The sequence below is a fragment of the Dipodomys spectabilis genome, unplaced genomic scaffold, assembly GCF_019054845.1.
Source record: "Dipodomys spectabilis isolate Male_0828 unplaced genomic scaffold, ASM1905484v1 ptg000609l, whole genome shotgun sequence".
NCBI classification, from domain to species: Eukaryota; Metazoa; Chordata; class Mammalia; order Rodentia; family Heteromyidae; genus Dipodomys; species Dipodomys spectabilis.
The window spans coordinates 453,226-472,057 of NW_024871286.1; the positions used below are offsets into that span (position 1 = coordinate 453,226).

Here is an 18,832-nt window from a genome sequence, read left to right on the forward strand (position 1 = left end):
CCACTTGCCAAATTCCAGTGTGGTGAAGTGGAAATTTCCGGCAGGGGGAGGGGAATGCCTCCCCGTGACCCTCATGTCCTTGCAGAAAAGTCTGTGGACAAAATGAATACGACAGCTTTGGGGCACAGCGACTGTGCTTGGGGCGTGAGGTGGAGCCTTCCACAGCCAGGGAAACGAGCGCGTGGGACCGGGGTGGGCGGGCTGGCCCGCGGCTCCCGGGCTTGAGCCGCCGCAGGAGTGGGGAGAGCTCCTCGCCAGCTGTGGCTGTGTGTGGAGACCCTGGCTCAGAAAACCAAAACCAGCCGGGTGCCAGCGGCCCATGCCCGGCATCTCCCCCGCGAGAGCTGAGGACGGTGACGTCTGCGTGGTCAGGGGAGACTGGACTCCAGCGCACCGCCACAAAGTGGAAACGCAGCTGGGCTCAAGTGGTAGCTCGCAGGCCTCGAGGGTCGGCGCCCAGGCCCTGAGTTCAAGCCCCAAGATGGGCACAAGGATAAAGGCTTGGGGAGGCGTGGAGCGCCCCTGCCGAGTGCCGGGTCTGTTGGGACGCGGAGGCAGTTCCAGAAGCGCCCCCCCCAGCTCTCCTAGGCCACACGAGGCCGGCTGGCCGTGACGCTGCCCGCTGGGGCGGCCCCTCACCTCCAGGGCCACGGGCCTCGCTGCGGGCGGCCTGATCACCGCGGGCGGCCTGATCACCGCGCGCGCCAGGGGCCTCCCCTTGGTCTCTGCAGCGCCCGCGGCTCCTGCGCTCCCACGGCGACACGCGCAGCCAACCTGGGAAGCTGGGGGGGGGGGCAGGAGCCCGCGGGGCGGCGGGGCGGGGCGGCGGAGCGCGCTGCCGGAGGCCCGAGGCCGTCGAGACCCGGCGCCTGGATGCAGGCCGCGGCGCTGGGGGGACGGTGTGACCAGTCCTGGGATGGCGAGGGGCCCAGGCCATTGGGGGCGCCCCCCGTCCCCGCCCTCGCGCTGGGTCCCGCCGAGGCCCGGCCGGCGCAGGACGCAGCGGCGCCGAGCGGCCGCCAGGGGGCGCGCGCCGCCCGGATCCCGCGCGGGTGCGGGAGGCTCCCGGACCTGGGGACACCCGGCGGCGGCCTCGGCGCGCGCCGCCCCGCAGCGCCCCGCCCCCCAAGTGCTGCCGCTCCGCCCGGCGGCCCTGGGCCCTGAACCCCAAACCCGGTTTCCACCCCCCAGGCCCCCGCGCCCCCGGCCTCACCCCCCAGGCCTCCACCCCCCAGGCTCCCGCTCTCCACCCCTCAGGCCTCCGCACCCCGAAGGCTGCACGCGCGGCGTGGGCGCCCCGGCTGTGACCCGTGGACTGAACTCAGGTCGCCGTCGGTTTTCAGGTGACACGGCCACGGCCAGCGCCCCCGAGCCCGTCCCCGCCCCTGGCCTGGGCCTCCCGGGCCGAGGCCCGAGCCGGGCGGTGGGCGCCCCGAGAAGAGGCTTTGCCGAAGGAGTAGGAGCTCTCCGGACACAGCCGCCCCGCCCGCGTCGCCCCGTCTCCGCAGACGAACCCCGCTCTCCGGGACCTGCCCAAGCTTGTCCGCCCGCCCCCCTCCCGGCCCTCCCCCAGAGTGCGGGACTCCCCGCCCCGGGCACCGGGCGGCGGGCGGGGCGGGCAAAGTCCGGCCGCTATAAAGGCGGGGCGGGCCGGCGGGTACCGAAGCCGGGAGCCCGAGCCCGCGCCCCGCCGCCCGCCATGCCCGCGCGCCCCGCACCCCCCGCCGCCCCGCCGCTGCTCGCGCTGCTCGCGCTCCTGGCGCTCGCGTGGCCGCCGCCCGGGGCCGCCCGGCCGCCCGCAGCCCGTGCGCGGGACCTGCGGAGGCGCCACCAGGACCCGGTGCGGACCCGCCAGGACGGGGACGCGCAGGCCGCCCGGACGCCCGCCCCGGAACGTGAGTGCCGCCGCGGGGAGCCCCGTGCCCGGCCCGCATCCGGGCGCGGGCATCCTGCTCCCGCTCGGGTCCGCGGGGGACCCTGCCGGGCCGCGCGAATCCGGGGTGTCAGAGCGGGTCCGGGGAGGGAGGCCCGGCCGGAACGCGGTGGGGGACGCGGGGGCTGCGGGGGGGGTTCCGGGTGGGAGGAGGGGCTGGCGGCGAGCGAGCGGTGGGAAGAACCCGCCAGAGCCGGTTCCCGATCTGACGCAATCGCCGGCCCAGACCCCGAGACTCGTGCCGGGCGATGGGGAGAGGCTGGGCCCAGGGGGCGGGGCCGGCCTGCCATCGCCCCGCCCCCGAACGGCCCCGCCCCGCCCCAGGAAGGACTGCCCTCGCCAGGCCCGCCCCCAAACGGCCCCGCCCCGCCCCAGGAAGGACTGCCCTCGCCAGGCCCGCCCCCGCCGGCGCTGGCCCCGCCCCAGGAAGGACTGCCCTCGCCAGGCCCGCCCCCGCCGGCGCTGGCCCTGTCGCTGCCGACACTGGCACCACCCAAGTCATCTCTGACCACGCCCCGGACACGCCCCTTCACGCAGGGCTCCGCCCCCAGCAGTGCGAGTCTCCTCCCCGCTTAGGCCCCGCCCGTGGGTCTATGGTCCCACCAACAGCCCCGGGACCCACGCCGGCCGCGGTCAGCCTCCCGGACCCCTCGGGCGGCGGCCCCAGTGCCCCGGGCATGGGCATCTCTGGGCCCGCCCGGGGCGTGGGCGGTTCACTCGCGGTACCGGGCCGCGGTCCGGCGCTGGGCGCTGGGCCGGGACCTGGCGGGGTCGGGTGGGGGGCGCCCCCGGGGCAGGCGGGGTCGGGCGGGGGGCGCCCCCGGGGCAGGCGGGGTCGGGCGGGGGGCGCCCCCGGGGCAGGCGGGGTCGGGCGGGGGGGCGCCCCCGGGGCAGGCGGGGTCGGGCGAGGGCCCCGGGGCGCGCGCGCGGCGCGGCCAACCACCGGCCCTTCCCTCTGCTCTTCCCGCAGTGCGGCTCGGGTCCCACGGTCACCTGCGGCCGCGCATCCCCCCGGCGCCTCTGACCCGCGGCCTCCCCGCAGCCTACGGTGCGCACCGGGCGCTGGTCCGCTCCTCCCCGACGGCGCCCGAAGCGAGGGACGCGAGGAGACCTCCGCAGCGCGAGCCCGGCCTCCGAGGGCCCCGGGGCGCCGCGCCGCGCCCGCGCCCGTCGGGTCCCGCCGCGCCCCCCGCGCCCCCCGCGCAGCCGCACCTGCGGGCGGGCGCCGCCAGGGGCCGCCGCAGCGCGCACGCGCACCGGCGCGACGACTGCCCGCTGGGCGCGGGGCGCTGCTGCCGGCTGCACGCGGTGCGCGCGGCGCCCGAGGACCTGGGCTGGGCCGACTGGCTGCTGTCGCCGCCGGAGCTGCAGCTGCGCGTGTGCGCGGGCGCGTGTCCCGCGCGGTACCGGCCCGCCGGCGCGCACGCGCAGGCCAAGGCGCGCCTGCACCGCCTGCGGCCCGACGCCGTGCCCGCGCCCTGCTGCGTCCCCGCCGACTACGAGCCGGTGGTCCTCGCTCTCCGCGCCGAGGACGGCGGCGTGGCGCTCAGGACCTTCCACGACCTCGTCCCCAGGAGCTGCCACTGCGCATGAGCGGCCCGCGCCTGCGCGCCGACCTCTGCCCCCCGCCCCGCGCACGCGCGCCTCTCCGTGTGTGCACATCTCCCGTGCGCACACCTGCGTGCTCGCCCACATGCGTCTATGCGAACACGCGTGTGCAAACCACGCGCACCCATGCGGGCCTAGGGCCACGCGGATTTTTGTCTATTTATTACTAATTTATTAGTGTCCACGCAGGACGTCTATTTATTTCTATTCTTGTAATAAAGTTGAAGCTAAACAGATGGTCTCCGCGCCCGGCCTCACTGACCCGGGACGGGGTGCGGGGGCTGGGGCGCAGGGCTGTGCGCAGGCGCCGCCCTTCGGTCTGTGGGACACCGGGCCGTGCCTCCCGGGTGCCGTCCCCTGCCGGGGCCCGCAGCTCCGTCCAGCTGCGCAGCCGCGCGGGGCCGCGCCCCGTTCCCCGCCTCCCTCAGCCGGGCCCTCCCCGGGGCCCACGCAGGCAGCAGGGCCGCGGCCACGAGCTCAGTGCCTGGGAGCCACGTACTCCTCTTCATCCCTCAGGGCCCGGCCCAGGGACTCCAGGTTGCAGTAGACGGCCTGGGCGTCGGCGCTGGGGCCTTCGTAGTTCACGTAGAAGTCGCAGTCCTCAGAAGCCCTGTGAGGACAAGGGGTGAGCCGGGACAGAGATCCAGAGAGGGAAGGGGGCTCACTGTGCCACCCAGTGCCAGGCCGCACCTTCCTCAGGGATTGCCCCCCAACCCCCGGTCCTGGGGCTTGAACTTGGGGCCTGGGCGCTGTCCCTGAGCCTCTCTGTGCTCAAGGCTAATGCTCTAGCCACAGTGCCACTTCCGGCTTTTTCTGTGTATGTGGTGTAGAGGAATCAAACCGAAGGCCTCATGCATGCGAGCGGAGCAGAGCGCTCTGCACTGAGCGCCTGCCCAGCCTGGGATTGTGTGTTCTTTCATGTTGGCACTCTTAGGGCTTGAACTCGGGGCCTGGGCACTGCCGCTGAGCTTTTCTGCTCAAGACTGGAGCTCTATGAGTTGAGTCACAGTGCCACTTCTGACTTTTTAGTGGTTCTTGGAGATAAGAGTCTCATGGGTACTTCCCTGCCCAGGCTGGCTTCGAACCTCAATCCTCAGATCTCAGCCTCCAGAGAAGCTGGGACTATAGGCATGAGCCCTGGAGCCAGGCTCAGTACTAGGCTGTGAACTCAGGGTTTAAGCTTGCTGGGCCGGACTTCACGGCGAGAGTCACACCCCAGGCCACAAATGCAGGAGCTTTTAGAAAGATCAGGGCAGCTGAGTTGCCCTGGGGTTTACAATTGGAGAAATGGCGGGAAGGGCAGTGCCCTGCGCTCTCAGCTGAGCCCAGATCCCCGGGGGAGGCAGGAATTCACTCCCTCTCCCGACACCCCCACATGAGGCCTCTTCCTTCCCTAAAATGGAGATAGTGACTGAGTTTTACACCAAGGTCGTTTCAATTTCCTCTTGAAAAACTGGAAGCTGGCAATGGTGGAGGCCGGCACCCACTCAATGGGGAAAAGGTTTCTCTAGGTCCCCCAAAACTGTGACTTTGGGGCAATGATACAGAAATAAACCTCTTAGAGGCCTGGGGCTCAGGCAGTGACCCGGCTTTCAGGAGACAGAGAAGAGATCTGGAGTTCAGGCCAGGCAGTATGATTACAGGCAGATACTCTCTTGCAAATAAAAGAAATACATAAGAAATAATGGGGGCTGGGAAGGTGGCTCAGTGGTAGAGCGCTTGCCTTGCATGCATGAGGCCCTGGGTTCGATTCCTCAGCACCACATAAGCCGGAAGTGGCGCTGTGGCTCAAGTGGTAGAGTGCTTGTCTTGAGCTGAAGAGCTGAAGGACAGCACCCAGGCCCTGAGTTCAAGCCCCACAACCAGGGGAAAAAACAAAGCAAAACAAAAAAAAAACCCCTCTAATGTGCTCTGGGCCTGGGATTAAAAATAAATAAAGCCAGACAGCCATTTGGAGCCCAGTGTCTCGGCACACATCTGTAATCCCAGCGACTCAGCCGGCAGAGGCAGAGGGGCCCCTGGAGGCCAGGAGTTTGAAGCCATAGTGTGAGACCCTCTCTCTCTTAAAAAAAATAAGTCACCATGGCTGAGTGGCACCTATGAGTCATTCACACTTTAGTTTGAACTTCCCTGAACCCATATGGTGGACAGACCTCACTGCACCACACTGGGCGACCTTGGACAAGTCCTCTCCCTCCCTCAGCCTCCATTTCTGCCTCTAGAAACCACAGGGAGGCCAGGCACACAAGGGACTGATCCTGGACCAGGAGGCAGAGGCCCAAGCCTCCAGTTCTGGGGCTTGAACTCTGGGCCTGAGCTTTTGTGCTCGAGGCTAGGGCTCTACGTGTGAGCCACAGCCTCACTTCTGGCTTTTTGTGGTTCACTGGAGATGCGGCTCACAGACTTTCCCGCCCAGGCTGGCTTTGAACACGATGCTGAGTAGCTGGGCTGGCAGGCGTGAGCCACCAGGGCCCTGCAGCTGCGTAGTCACTTCTGCTTTGGCCGAGTTTGCATCTGCTTTGCATTAACTGTCTCATTTCTCAGAAGGGCTCAGCTTCCAGGCTCCCCGAGCCCCCACCACCTTCCTCGGGGGTTGGGGCTCTAGTAGCTGCCCTGGCTGTATGCTCAAAGCTGTTTGGGAGGTGTAGAGTCAACCTGGGCCGCGAGGGACTGGAGCAAGGTGCTGACAACCGCCGTGGCCCTCACCCCCTCTTCCTGTCCAGAAAGTGGGTTTATAGGTCGTGAGGTGGAAACTGTCCCCACAGGCAGGAACTTCTCCAGCCCTTACCCAGCACCCTGTGGGGGAGGGGGTGTTACCCTTGGGAGGTGAGATCAGAGAGCTGCAGTTCCTCGCCCCAGGATGCACAGCGCCCAGGAAGCAGGGCCGGCCCCCCTGCCCTCCTGGTTTTGTTTGAGCCAATCTCATGTGCTGTCCGGAGCAGCTGGCGCCGCAGGGCGGCATGGTGACGCGTGCGGGGTCACTCACCCGTGAGAAGTCCACTGAGGCTCCGAGGCTGCCTGGCCGATGAACACGTTCTCATAGTCGGGCGCGGAGGAGGGGGGCGCGGGGCGGGGGTCCCGGCTGCTGTACCGCGGCTGTGAGCCCGGCCCGGCCCGGTCCTGAGCGCCCTGGCCCTTGCCCCGGCCCGCGGGCCCCCGCGGGCCCCAGAGTCTGCAGGCCAGCACGGAGCCCGCGGCGAGTAGCCCGAGGAAGACCAGGCCGCCGGCCGCGGCCGCGGCGATGGTGGCGGGGGCCGGGCCCGGGGCGCAGCGGGCCTCCAGGAAGGCGGACAGGTTCTGGGCGGCGCCGGTGGCCGCGAGCACGCACTGCAGGGGCCCCGGGTCCGAGCAGTTGTCGCGCCGGGCCCGGTGCCAGGCGGCCAGGGCGCAGCCGCAGTCCGCGCGCAGCTCGAGGCCGCAGCGGGCGGCCAGCGCGGCGGCCACGCGCACCAGCGGGTTCCCGGCCGCGTCCAGGCTCCGCAGCTCGTCCAGCTCGGCGAAGAAGGCGGGCGGGAGCTCGCGCAGCCCGTTGTGGGACAGGTCCAGGACCCGCAGGCGCGGCGCCCGCAGGGGCCGGTCCCGGGGCAGCCGCACGCCAAGGCCGCTCAGGTTCAGGCACGTGGCGCCGACCTCCTCGGCCCAGTCCACCTCGCCGGAGAGCACGATGCAGGCCAGGCCGCGGCCGGCCAGCGCCTGCAGCAGCGGCAGCAGCGCCCAGGCCGCGGGCACGGCCATCGGCCACCCTGCGGAGAGACGCGAGCTGGGGCCACGGCGCGGGGCCGGCCGGCCCCCGGCACCGCACCGCCCCGCGCCCGGCCGGCCCCGCCCCCCGCACCGCCCCGCGCCCGGCCGGCCCCGCCCCCGGCACCGCACCGCACCGCCGGCCCCGCCCCGCCCCCCGCCCCGCGCCTGGCCGGCCCCGGCCCCGCCCCGCGCCCCGCCCCGCGCCCCGCCCCGCCCCGCCCCCCGCACGGCCCCGCCCCCCGCCCCGCACCGCGCCCGGCCGGCCTCGCCCCCTGCCCCGTCCCGCCCCGCGCCCGGCCGGCCCCGCCCCCCGCACCGCACCGCACCGCGCCCGGCCGGCCCACCTCGCCCCCCGCACCGCACTGCGCCGGGCGGGCCCCGCCCCCCGCCCCCCGCCCGGCACCGCGCCCGGCCGGCCCCGCCCCCCGCCCCGCCCCGCGCCCGGCCGGCCCCGCCCCCCGCCCCGCCCGGCCCCGCCCCCCCGCCCCGCCCCGCCCCGCCCCGCCCCCCGCACGGCACCGCCTCCCGCACGGCACCGCCTCCCGCACGGCACCGCCCCGCGCCTGCCCGGCCCCGCCCCCCGCCCCGCCCCGCACCGCGCCCGGCCGGCCTCGCCCCCCGCCCCGTCCCGCCCCGCGCCCGGCCGGCCCCGCCCCCCGCACCGCACCGCACCGCGCCCGGCCGGCCCACCTCGCCCCCCGCCCCGCACCGCGCCGGCCCGGCCCACCTCGCCCCCCGCACCGCACCGCGCCCGGCCGGCCCGCCTCGCCCCCCCTCCCCACGCACCGCCCCGCCCCGCGCCCGGCCGGCCCCGCCTCGGCTTTCCCCCCCCCCCCCGCACCGCACCGCGCTGGCCCGGCCTGCGGGGATGGCAGAGCCCGGGCCTGGCCCGCCCCCGCCCACCCGCCTCACCCCCGCGCCCTGTGCGGACCGGCGGTTGCCCGGAAACTGCCCGTTCCTGCACCGCGCCTCCCAGACCCCGGTCCTGGACAGGGCGCAAGGCCGGCGCCCGGGGCTCCCCCGGCACGGTCCCCGCTGGGCCGGGTCGTGGCTCACCTGGACGGAACCGCGAGCACCGAGCACGGGAGTCCCGGGCCTCGGCCTCCGCGCAGAGGCGACTGGGGCGAAGAGGAACTGCTGCGGGGCTGCTGAGAGGGGCAGGAGGCGCGGGGCGGGGCCGCCGGCCCCACTTCCCTCTTCTGGGTGCCAGCGGCCTGGGTCCGGGTCTGCCCCGGCGCCGGTTTCCTGACACCGGCGCTGCGGAGCGGGACCGAGCGATTCACTGACCAACGCGACGGCCCTGGGCGCGCCCGGGGTGGGCGTGGCCACGGCGGGGCGGAGGCGTGGCCAGAGGGCCCCCGCAGATCGGGAGGGGCGTGGCCAACGAGGACGGGCGGGGTCATCGCAGGCGGGCGGGGCGTGGCCAAGGGGGATGGGCGGGATTTCCCAGAGCGGTGAAGTCCAGGACTGGGGCAAGGTAATCGAGGGCGTGGCCACAGAGTGTGGTCGAGTGATGGGTGGGGCCACCGGGGAGCGTGCACTGAGGAAAAGGCGTGTCCTTGAGCCAGGGTGCTGTGGGCGTGGCCTACCACGAGGGGCCGGGCCCTGAGGAGCGAGTGTGGCTTCCTGAGTGGGAGGGGCAAGAGGCAGGGTCGCGGCCCCGCTGGGGAAGCCGTCCCAAGTCACTCACAGGTCAAGTGCACGGGGCCCTAGTGGCTGAGACTCAGCAAGGTGTGTCATGTGATGATGTCACAGGCTCGCCCCGCCCCCAGCCTACGCCCCGCCCCTGTCCACAGGTGCGGGAGGAAGGCTTGGCGGCTCAGGACCACTGGTTGCTTTCTGGAACATTGACAGCTGCTTGCCTTTTATTATTTAAAAAGTGGGTAGAATTCTGTTGTTTTACAAATAGTTGGGGAGTGTCTGTGGTCCCAGCACGGGGGACCGAGGTAGGAGGGTCTCAAGTTCAAAGGCGCCTGGGCTGCGCAATGAGATCTTGTCTCAAAGGCCAGAAGGCCCGGCCGGGGGCTCACGCCTGTAAGCCCAGCTTGTCAGCTGGCCGAGCTCTGAGGATCTCGGTTCAAAGCCAGCCCGTGCAAGAAAGTTCATGAAGTGCTTATCTCTGATTAACTCCAAAAATCCAAAAGCGGCTCTGTGGTTCAAGTGGTAGAGTGCCAGCCTTGAGTAAAAAACAGCTAAGTTAGTTTCCAGGCCGACCTCAAATCCCAGTACCAGCATGGATAAAAGTCCAACATGGAAGCCCACCTTAGAATAAGGAAAGCAGGGCTGGGAATGTGGCATGCATGAAGTCCTGGGTTCGATTCCTCAGTACCACACACACAGAGAAAAAGCCAGCAGGGAGCTCAAGCAATAGAGTGCTAACATTGAGCAAAAGAAGCTCAGGGACAGTGCCCTAGCCCTGAGTTCAAGACCCAGGTCTGGCAAAAAAGAAAAAGAAAATAAGAGAAAAAGGAGAAAATTAAGATGTGCCTGTAATGTTACATAGTGGGCTTTTTTTAAGCTGGTGGAAGGAGATTTTCTTTCCTGTAATGTTTATGGTATTTACCATGAAATAATTTGTTAATCTATAAATGTATATCTGGAGGCCAACTTGGGAACAAGGGTGAAATCAAGACTCCACCGAGAACGTGGGGTACGTGAGCAGAGCAGTGAGCTCTGCTCAAGAGACCCGACCCGGGTATGAGGGACACAGCATCAAACGGCTGCTCTGCTGGTTACTGGCAATTTTTTGTCCGTCCCGGGGCTTGAACTCTGGGCCTCAGCTCTTCAGCTCAAAGCGAGTGCTCTACCCCTTGAGCCACCGCGCCACTTTTGGTTTTCTAGTGGTTTATTGGAGATAAGAGTCTCACAGACTTTCCTGCCCCGACTGGCTTTGAACCGTGATCCTCAGATCTCAGCCTCCTGAATAGCTAGGATTACAGGTGGGAGCCACTGGCGCCCAGCAATAGCAAGATTTTGTAGGATGCCTGTGGCCTACGTCTGTAATCCTAGTATTCAGGAGGCTGAGAAGCAGGTGATTAAGGTTCTGGATCAGCTAGGTCTGGGAGAAGGGGGGGGTGTCAGGTCCTGGGGGAAGGGGTGGACAGGCCCTGGAGGTGGCAGGTCCGGAGGGGCAGTTGCACCTGCACCTTGAGCACTGGGCTTGAGGCCCCAGCCGGGACCCACCCAGCATCGCCATTCTAGGCCGGTCACCCCAGCTCTGCAGCTGGCTTGGGAGTGCGGCTGGGGTCTGGGCCCAGCCTGGGGGCCGGTCCGCCGCCTCTTCCAGCCCTCAGGACACCGGGGCCCCGGCCGCCCTGCCCCACACTCGTCCTTCCCGGGCCCTATGGCTGTCCGAGGCCCGGCCTCGGCCCCACAGCCTCCACTTCCCAGGAAGGCCTGGGAAACGGAGGTCTAAGGCAGCAGTGATCTGAGCCCTAGTGCGACGTCCTGCGGAGGCCCTCAAGCTGCCCGGCGGGGGCCGCGGTCCCGCAGCCCTGCCGTCACCCCCACCTCGCCCCGCCGGTCCCCTCCTCCCGCCCCCATCAGTCTCAGCCTAGATCAATTTGTTTACTAGACCACGAGCTGAAACGTCTTTGTCGCCATTAGCCAATCAGGGGCAGACAGTCTGAGCCCAGCCAATCGGAACAGGGGGGCGGGGCCTCACCGCCGCCCTTGATTCCGAGCTGGCCAATGGGCTGCGCCCGTCCTCCGGCTCTCCCCGCGGCCCCGATGCGTGTCCCGGTCCTCCCGAGGGAGGGTGGTGGCCGGGACCCGGGCGGGTCAGTAATCCGGGTTCTGGTCAGGGCCCTCTGTCCCGCGCCTCGCGCTGGTCGGGGAGCGGGGCAGCCGCGCCCGCCACGCGTGCGGGCTCCGGAGGAGGCAGGCGCAGCTTTCAAGGGGTTTATTGTTGGGGGGAACTGGCGAGGGGGGACGGGTGACCTCGGAGGGGATCGGGGGTGTGCGCGGCGGGGGGAGACCTCGAAGGGGGGTGGGAGGGCGGGCGCCCTCGGAGGGAGAGTAGGGGGGCGGGCGCCCTCGGAGGGAGGGTGGGGGGGCGGGCGCCCTCGGAGGGGAGCTGGGGGGGCGGGCGCCCTCGGAGGGTGGGGGGGGCGGGCGCCCTCGGAGGGAGGGTGGGGGGGCGGGCGCCCTCGGAGGGAGGGTGGGGGGGCGGGCGCCCTCGGAGGGAGGGTGGGGGGGCGGGCGCCCTCGGAGGGAGGGTGGGGGGGCGGGCGCCCTCGGACGCCGGGTGGGGGGCGTGACCGCGCTGTCACGTTGTCACGCGGAGGGCACCTGCGGGGCCCGCGGCGGCGCCTGCCCGTGGGCGTCGCCGGTGCTGCAGTCGGCGGCCGCCGTCTCCTTCTTGCAGGACAGCGGGCTGGTGGCCGCCGGCACCTCGCCGGCCTGGGCCCGCTCCATCTTGTGCTCCAGCAGCATGTGGTTCTGCGGCGGGAGCCCCACGCAGGCCCTGGGCGGAGGGGCGGCGTCAGCGGCCCGGCCCGGCTCGGCCCCGCCCCGCCCCGCTCCTCCTCTCCCCTCCCCGTGCGCACCGGAGGATATTCTCGATGCAGCTGCGCTGGCGGAAGAGCGCGTTCACCACCGGGCTGCCGGGCGGCACGAGCGGCGCCTTGAAGAGGAAGCTGAGCAGCGACAGCACCGGGTGGAAGCCCTGCGGCTCGGGGTCGGCGTCGGTGCAGAAGCTCACGCGCTGGCACAGCTCCGTGAGCAGCGCCAGGTCCAGCATGATGGGCGCGGCCAGCAGCGAGTCCTGGGGGCGGGCGGGGGGGGGGGCGGCTCAGGGGCGGGGCCGCCGCCGAGGCCCCTCCCCTCCCGGGCCCGCCCCCGCTCAGGTCCCGCCCCTCCCCGCCCCCGCTCAGGTCCCGCCCCTCCCCGGCCCCGCCCCCGCTCAGGTCCCGCCCCCGGCCCCGCCCCTCCCCGGCCCCCGCCCCCGCTCAGGTCCCGCCCCTCCCCGGCCCCGCCCCCGCTCAGGTCCCGCCCCTCCCCGGCCCGGCCCCCGCTCAGGTCCCGCCCCTCCCCGGCCCTCCCTGCCCCCCCTCCCGGCCCGCACCTCGCACGTGTTGTGCAGCACCAGCGTGTTGGTGCCGCCCAGCATCAGCTCAGATGTGTACTCGTCCAGAGCGCGCTTGCTGTCGCCCACGTACGGCACGTACTTGATGACCACCTGGGGACGGCACGGGCGCCACGTCTTCCCGGACGCCCTGGCCCGGTCGGCCCCCACTCAAGGATACCCCGTGCTTGCCGTCCCCCCCCCCCGTGCTTGCTCCCCCCCCCGTGCTTGCTCCCCCCCCCGTGCTTGCCGCTCCCCCCGTGCTTGCTCCCCCCGTGCTTGCTCCCCCCGTGCTTGCTCCCCCCCCCGTGCTTGCTCCCCCCGTGCTTGCTCCCCCCCCGTGCTTGCCGCTCCCCCCGTGCTTGCCGCTCCCCCCGTGCTTGCTCCCCCCGTGCTTGCTCCCCCCGTGCTTGCTCCCCCCTCGTGCTTGCTCCCCCCCCGTGCTTGCTCCCCCCGTGCTTGCTCCCCCCGTGCTTGCTCCCCCCGTGCTTGCTCCCCCCCCCGTGCTTGCTCCCCCCCCGTGCTTGCTCCCCCCGTGCTTGCTCCCCCCGTGCTTGCTCCCCCCGTGCTTGCTCCCCCCCCGTGCTTGCTCCCCCCCCCGTGCTTGCTCCCCCCCCCCGTGCTTGCCGCTCCCCCCGTGCTTGCTCCCCCCGTGCTTGCTCCCCCCCGTGCTTGCTCCCCCCCCCGTGCTTGCTCCCCTCGTGCTTGCTCCCCCCCCCGTGCTTGCTCCCCCCCGTGCTTGCTCCCCCCCCGTGCTTGCTCCCCCCGTGCTTGCTCCCCCCCCGTGCTTGCTCCCCCCCCGTGCTTGCTCCCCCCGTGCTTGCTCCCCCCCGTGCTTGCTCCCCCCCGTGCTTGCTCCCCCCCCCGTGCTTGCTCCCCCCCCGTGCTTGCTCCCCCCCCCGTGCTTGCTCCCCCTCGTGCTTGCTCCCCCCCCGTGCTTGCTCCCCCCCCCGTGCTTGCTCCCCCCCCCGTGCTTGCTCCCCCCTCGTGCTTGCCCCCCCCGTGCTTGCTCCCCCCCCGTGCTTGCCCCCCCCGTGCTTGCTCCCCCCCCGTGCTTGCTCCCCCCCCCGTGCTTGCTCCCCCCTCGTGCTTGCCCCCCCCGTGCTTGCTCCCCCCCCCGTGCTTGCTCCCCCCCCGTGCTTGCTCCCCCCTCGTGCTTGCTCCCCCCCTCGTGCTTGCCCCCCCGTGCTTGCTCCCCCCCCCCCGTGCTTGCTCCCCCCGTGCTTGCTCCCCCCGTGCTTGCTCCCCCCCCCCGCAGCGTGCTTGCTCCCCCCCCCCTTGCTTGCCGCTCGCCCGGGGCGGCCCTGGCCCCCCGCACCCCGCCCGCGCCCCACGCACGCAGTGGTCCGGCTGCTCGCTGGGCGCGTAGAGCACGGGGTTGCTGTGCACCATGTCGTCCACCACGTTGCTCTTGGACACCTCCTTGGAGCGGAACTGCTGCGGCGCCGACAGGTTCTGCCCATCGTTGTTGCCCAGGTGGTTGTAGCTCACGATGGACATGGTCTGCGGTGATTACAGCCCCGGGGGGGCCGCTAGGCCCGCGGAACCCCGTGGCCCCCTTCCCGCACTGCGCCGCCCACCCCCGGCCCCGCACCTTGAGGCCGGAGCCGATGAGGAAGTCCACGAGCACCGACTTGACCTTGGTCTGGCCGGACTTGAAGTCATCGCCGCCCACGAACACGCGATGCCGCGCGGCCAGCTCCAGCGCGCCGGGCACCAGCGTGTTCTGCGGGGACCCGTTGAGGAAAGCGCAGCCCTCCAGGATGCTGGCCACGGCGAAGAGCGTGGACGGCGACACCTCCCCGCCCAGCTGCGGCCCGGGGAGAGCGGGGGAGAGCGGCGGTCAGCGCCAAGCCCGGGCAGGCCGCCCCGCCCGGCCCCGCGCGCGCGCCCACCTGGATGGTGCGCAGAAGGTTCTCGGCCGTGTCATTGAGTCCTGGAACCACGTCGCAGAAGCGCTCCGTGTTGGCCGTCCACAGCACGATGACCTTGTCCAGCCCCGCGCCGGCCCGGAAGTCCCGGATGTCCTGGCGGATCTGCTCCAGCTGGGGAGGGAGGGCGGGGTCGCACAGGCCCGGGCAGCGGGCCGGGGCTGCGGGCCGGGGACAGGGACGGCACCTGCTCGGCGCGCGAGCCCGCGATCAGGTTGTCGGCGCGCGCGCTCTGGTTGGCGGCGATGAACTCGGGGATGTAGACCGAGGGCCGGGGGCGCAGGCGCTCCATGTGCGGCCACAGCTGCTCCTGCAGGCGGCAGTCCAACACCTGCGCGCGCCGCATAGCCTCCGCCAGGTTCAGCGACGAGATGTCCCAGCCTGGGGGGGAAGGGCGGGGACCCTTGCGCTCGACTCAGCCCCGGACCAGGAGACCTGGGGACCCCGGCCCCCGCCCCCCGCCCTGCCCACCATCGAACACCAGGTCGTTCGGCGCCACCATGGGCAACATTGCACGCAAGGGCACGAACACTTCCCGGCCGTCAGCATCCAGGCCCAGGCTCAGGGTGCCGGACTGGGTCAGCGAGCCGTAGTAGTTGGCTTCCTGGGGGCGGCAGACACAGGGATAAGAGCAGAGCTATGGACCATCCCGGCCTGAGCCCCCGCCATCGCCACCTAGCCTGGGGTTTGCAGTTCCAGGCGCTCAGCCCAGGCCAAAGCCTTGGTCCCCACCGCTCAGCGAAGCGCGCCCCGCCCTAGGCCCGCCCACACCAAATGGAGCCCCCACTAGACCACGCCCACCCGTCGGAGTTCGCCTCTTGGACTCCAGTGTACCCCGCCCTGAAGCCTGACTAAACCACGCCCACCCAACTGTAGGCCACGCCCAGACGCTCCACCCACAGACACGCCTACATTTGTAAGCGCCTCCAAGGCCCTGCCCTGGGAATCCTTGGCCAGGCTCCACCCGCCGAGGGCCCCCCACCAGGCCCCGCCCCCGCCCCCAGCGCAATCTGCCCAGCCACGCCCCCAGGCTCGACCCCGCCCCCAGCGCAATCTGCCCAGGCTCGACCCCGCCCCCAGCGCAATCTGCCCAGCCGCGCCCCCAGCTCGACCCCGCCCCCAGCGCTCTCTGCCCGGCCCCGCCCCCAGGCCCGCCCCGCCCCCAGCGCTCTCTGCCCGGCCCCGCCCCCAGGCCCGCCCCGCCCCCAGCGCTCTCTGCCCGGCCACGCCCCCAGGCTCGACCCCGCCCCCAGCGCTCTCTGCCCGGCCCCGCCCCCAGCGCTCTCTGCCCGGCCACGCCCCCAGGCTCGACCCCGCCCCCAGCGATCTCTGCCAGGCCCCGCCCCCAGCGCTCTCTGCCCGGCCACGCCCCCAGGCCCGCTCCGCCCCCAGCGCTCTCTGCCCGGCCGTTCCCCGGCCGAGGCGCCCCCAGCCCCCAGCGCTCTCTGCCCGGCCACGCCCCCAGGCTCGACCCCGCCCCCAGCGCTCTCTGCCCGGCCCCGCCCCCAGGCCCGCCCCGCCCCCAGCGCTCTCTGCCGGGCCGTTCCCCGGCCGAGGCGCCCCCAGCGCTCTCTGCCCGGCCACGCCCCCAGGCTCGACCCCGCCCCCAGCGCTCTCTGCCCGGCCACGCCCCCAGGCTCGACCCCGCCCCCAGCGCTCTCTGCCCGGCCACGCCCCCAGGCTCGACCCCCGCCCCCAGCGCTCTCTGCCCGGCCGTTTCCCGGCCGCGGCGCCCCCCACCTTGCGGCCGGTGCGCGTGGGCCAGGACAGGCGCAGGCGGTTGGCAAGCACGGCCGCGGTCAGCGTGGAGCCGTTGTTCCCGCCCCAGCCGACCAGCATGACCCCGAGCCGGGGCACCTGCCGGGCGGTCCGGAAGGTGTAGCGCACGGAGGTGGGCCGCACCTGTGGGGGTCAGCGGGGTCAGCGGGCCCGCGGCCGCTCGGCGCCGGGGCGGACGGCCCCCGCCCACGCCCGGCCCCTCGCCACCTTCAGGCCGCCGCCCTCGCGGCTGACGCGCGTCGTCCGGTACTCGTACCGCGCCTCGATGGCCTCGGGGCTGTAGACCACGTCCGGGCTCTCCACCACGAACTCGGCGGCGGCCTCCATCGCGGCGGCTGCGGCCCGGTTAGGGGCTCAGCGCCAGCGCCTCGGCTCCAACCCCGGAGCCTTCCGTCCCCGGAGCCCCGCCGTCCCGCAGCCCCCTGGACCCCGGCCCGGAGCCTCCCGGCCGCCCACACTCCGGGCCCGCAGCCCCCCAACCCCGGAGCCCACGGCCCCTGGCCCCCCAAACCCGGAGCCCCGCCGTCCCGAAGGCCCCTGGCCCCCGGCTCCCCCACCCCGGCCCACTCACCTGAGCGGAGTCGGCTGAGACCCCAGGCTCGCGGCCGGGGAGAAAAAGGCCTCGACCGCGCCCCGGCCCCGCCCAGTGGGCGGGGCTCCCGCGGGGGCGGGGCCAGGGTTCGAGGCCCCGCCGCCCCCAGCCGGTTCCCCGCCGCCTCCCCATCCCTGCCGCCGCCCGCGGCGCAGCCCTCGGCTCCCGGCCTCGGTTTCCCCTCCCCCCGGCCCGCGCGGCGAGGGGAGCGTGGGAACCGGGCGGCGCCCCCAGAAGTTTCCAAAACAAGCAGCCGGCGGCGGGGGGTGTCCGTGGGAACGGCGCCGCCGGCCTTGGGGCTCGGGCTGGGCGGGGGCGGGCCGGCGGGGGGGGGGGGGGAGGGGGAGGAAGGGGGAGGGGGAGGAGGGAGAGGGGGAGGAGGGCGCTCCTGCCCTGCACGGGGGGGGGAGGGGGGGAGGAGGAGGGCACCCCTGCCCCACACGGGGGGGGGGGGGGAGGAGGAGGGCGCTTCTTCCCTGCACGGGGGGGAGGGGGGAGGAGGGCGTCCCTGCCCTGCACGGGGGGAGGAGGGCGCCCCTGCCCCACACGGGGGGGGGGGGAGGAGGAGGGCACCCCTGCCCCACACGGGGGGGGGGGAGGAGGAGGGCACCCCTGCCCCACACGGGGGGGGGGGAGGAGGAGGGCGCTTCTTCCCTGCACGGGGGGAGGGGGGAGGAGGGCGCCCCTGCCCCACACGGGGGGGGGGGGGGAGGAGGAGGGCACCCCTGCCCCGCACGGGGGGAGGGGGGAGGAGGAGGGCATCCCTGCCCTGCACGGGGGGGGGGGGGGAGGAGGAGGGCATCCCTGCCCCACATGGGGAGGGGGGTAGGAGGAGGGCGTCCCTGCCCTGCACGGGGGAGGGAGGAGGAGGGCACCCCTGCCCCACATGGGGAGGGGGGGGAGGAGGAGGGCGCCCCTGCTCTGCGGGGGGGGGGGGGGGTCGGGGGGGGGGGGGGGATGCGCTCCCAGCAGACACAGGCGGTGCCTAGGGCAGGAGCAGCCAGGCCTGGGGTCTCCAGGGGCAGAACTGTCTTCCTCCTCCCCCCCACTGCCCCCAACTCCGGCCCCCGACTTCCAGGCCAGCAGCTCCCGGCCTTTGACTTCTCCCCATGTGACCATGGATAAGACTGTCCCCTCCCCAGCACCTGTCGGGCCTCCCTGCGCCCAGGCTGGCCTTGAACTCACAACCCTCCTGCCTCTGGCACCCAAGTGCCAAACGCTGTTCTCCAAGGCTCTGGTCGTGTGAAACTTACCCTGCGTAAGTGGTGCTGAGGAAGAGGACCCGGGACCAGGACCTGAGTCTCGTGGCCACCAGGCAGGCACGCTGCCACCGCGCCGCCGCCCAGCCCCGAGAGAAACGACTCAATAAATGAGTAGCTTTTCTGGACTCCAGGGTCTGGGGCCTGGGCTGTAGGGTCACGAGTGTGTGGGCGGAGGGGGGGGGACATGGGCAAGAACTAGGCTCACCCCGCACAAGCTTCCACTGAGCCCTGAGCTTGATGCACTCTGCTCCTGGGGAGGGGGCCGCCAGTCCCAAACAGGACGGGGGATTCCACTGCTCACCGTGTGAAATGGGGAGGGCCAGTAAACTGAGGCAGGGGGTGCTGGCGGGTGGTGCCCAGTGGCTGGCCATGGGGTGGGCTGTGGGGCAGGGCAGCCACTGAGCTGGGTCTGGGGGCAGATGCCTGGGGAAGGCCGTCATGGCCAGGCAGGAGCTCTGCGCAGCCGGGGCTGCCCACCGCTTCCCCAGGCTGCAGCCACCACTTAGGTGTGTGTACACATGTGCAAGTGTGTATGCATGCGCATGCCCATCCTGGGGCCTGAACTCAAGGACTGGGTGCTGTTCTGAACCTAAGCTGAAGCCACAACTCCAATCCCAGCTTCTTGGATAGTTTAGTGGATGTGTCGTCTACTCAGGAGACTGAGATCTGAGGATTACAGTTCAAGGCCAATCTAGGCAGGAAAGTATGTGAGACTCGGATCTCTAATATAAACTACTAGAAAAAGCTGCAAGTGGTGCTGTGGCCCAAGTGGTAGAGCACAAACCTTGAACACAAAGAAGCTCAGGGAGAGAGAGCACCCAGGTCCCAAGTTCCAGCCCCACCCAGGATCGGCAAAAAACTTTTTTATACTTTTTTTTTTTGTCAGTTGTGGGCTTGAACTCTGGGCCTGGGCACTCT

General features: G+C 71.9%; 3 protein-coding genes across 3 annotated transcripts; 1 reads left to right on the plus strand and 2 right to left on the minus strand.

Annotated features, from left to right (window-relative positions):
* Positions 1-873: 873 nt before the first annotated feature.
* Gdf15 (growth differentiation factor 15) lies at positions 874-3,777 on the plus strand. Its single transcript, XM_042671242.1, has 3 exons — positions 874-1,052; positions 1,258-1,895; positions 2,904-3,777. Exons 1-3 carry the CDS (start codon positions 874-876, stop codon positions 3,524-3,526), a joined length of 1,440 nt encoding a protein of 479 aa, XP_042527176.1. The 3' UTR covers positions 3,527-3,777.
* Positions 3,689-8,555, minus strand: Lrrc25 (leucine rich repeat containing 25). The gene is made up of 3 exons (XM_042671259.1): positions 8,342-8,555; positions 6,528-7,284; positions 3,689-4,151 (listed from the first exon to the last, which is right to left on the minus strand). The coding sequence occupies exons 2-3, from the start codon at positions 7,274-7,276 to the stop codon at positions 4,019-4,021; spliced, it is 882 nt and encodes a 293-aa protein (XP_042527193.1). The 5' UTR covers positions 7,277-7,284; positions 8,342-8,555; the 3' UTR covers positions 3,689-4,018.
* Positions 8,556-11,560: 3,005 nt separating this feature from the next.
* Isyna1 (inositol-3-phosphate synthase 1) lies at positions 11,561-16,415 on the minus strand. Its single transcript, XM_042671243.1, has 10 exons — positions 16,268-16,415; positions 16,022-16,183; positions 14,753-14,885; positions 14,469-14,662; positions 14,246-14,395; positions 13,945-14,160; positions 13,689-13,853; positions 12,351-12,464; positions 11,833-12,050; positions 11,561-11,750 (listed from the first exon to the last, which is right to left on the minus strand). Exons 1-10 carry the CDS (start codon positions 16,385-16,387, stop codon positions 11,561-11,563), a joined length of 1,662 nt encoding a protein of 553 aa, XP_042527177.1. The 5' UTR covers positions 16,388-16,415.
* Positions 16,416-18,832: the final 2,417 nt, after the last annotated feature.

Coding starts and splice junctions, on each gene's coding strand:
- Lrrc25 (XM_042671259.1), bottom strand. CDS start 7,276: ATGGCCGTGCCCGCGGCCTGGGCGCTGCTGCCGCTGCTGCAGGCGCTG. Junction 4,152..6,527: donor CCTCAGTGGACTTCTCACGG/GTGAGTGACCCC, acceptor TTGTCCTCACAG/GGCTTCTGAGGACTGCGACT.
- Isyna1 (XM_042671243.1), bottom strand. CDS start 16,387: ATGGAGGCCGCCGCCGAGTTCGTGGTGGAGAGCCCGGACGTGGTCTAC. Junction 14,396..14,468: donor CGGGCTCGCGCGCCGAGCAG/GTGCCGTCCCTG, acceptor CTCCCTCCCCAG/CTGGAGCAGATCCGCCAGGA. Junction 11,751..11,832: donor TGCATCGAGAATATCCTCCG/GTGCGCACGGGG, acceptor CCCTCCGCCCAG/GGCCTGCGTGGGGCTCCCGC.
- Gdf15 (XM_042671242.1), top strand. CDS start 874: ATGCAGGCCGCGGCGCTGGGGGGACGGTGTGACCAGTCCTGGGATGGC. Junction 1,053..1,257: donor GCCGCCCGGATCCCGCGCGG/GTGCGGGAGGCT, acceptor TCCACCCCTCAG/GCCTCCGCACCCCGAAGGCT. Junction 1,896..2,903: donor CCGGACGCCCGCCCCGGAAC/GTGAGTGCCGCC, acceptor CTCTTCCCGCAG/TGCGGCTCGGGTCCCACGGT.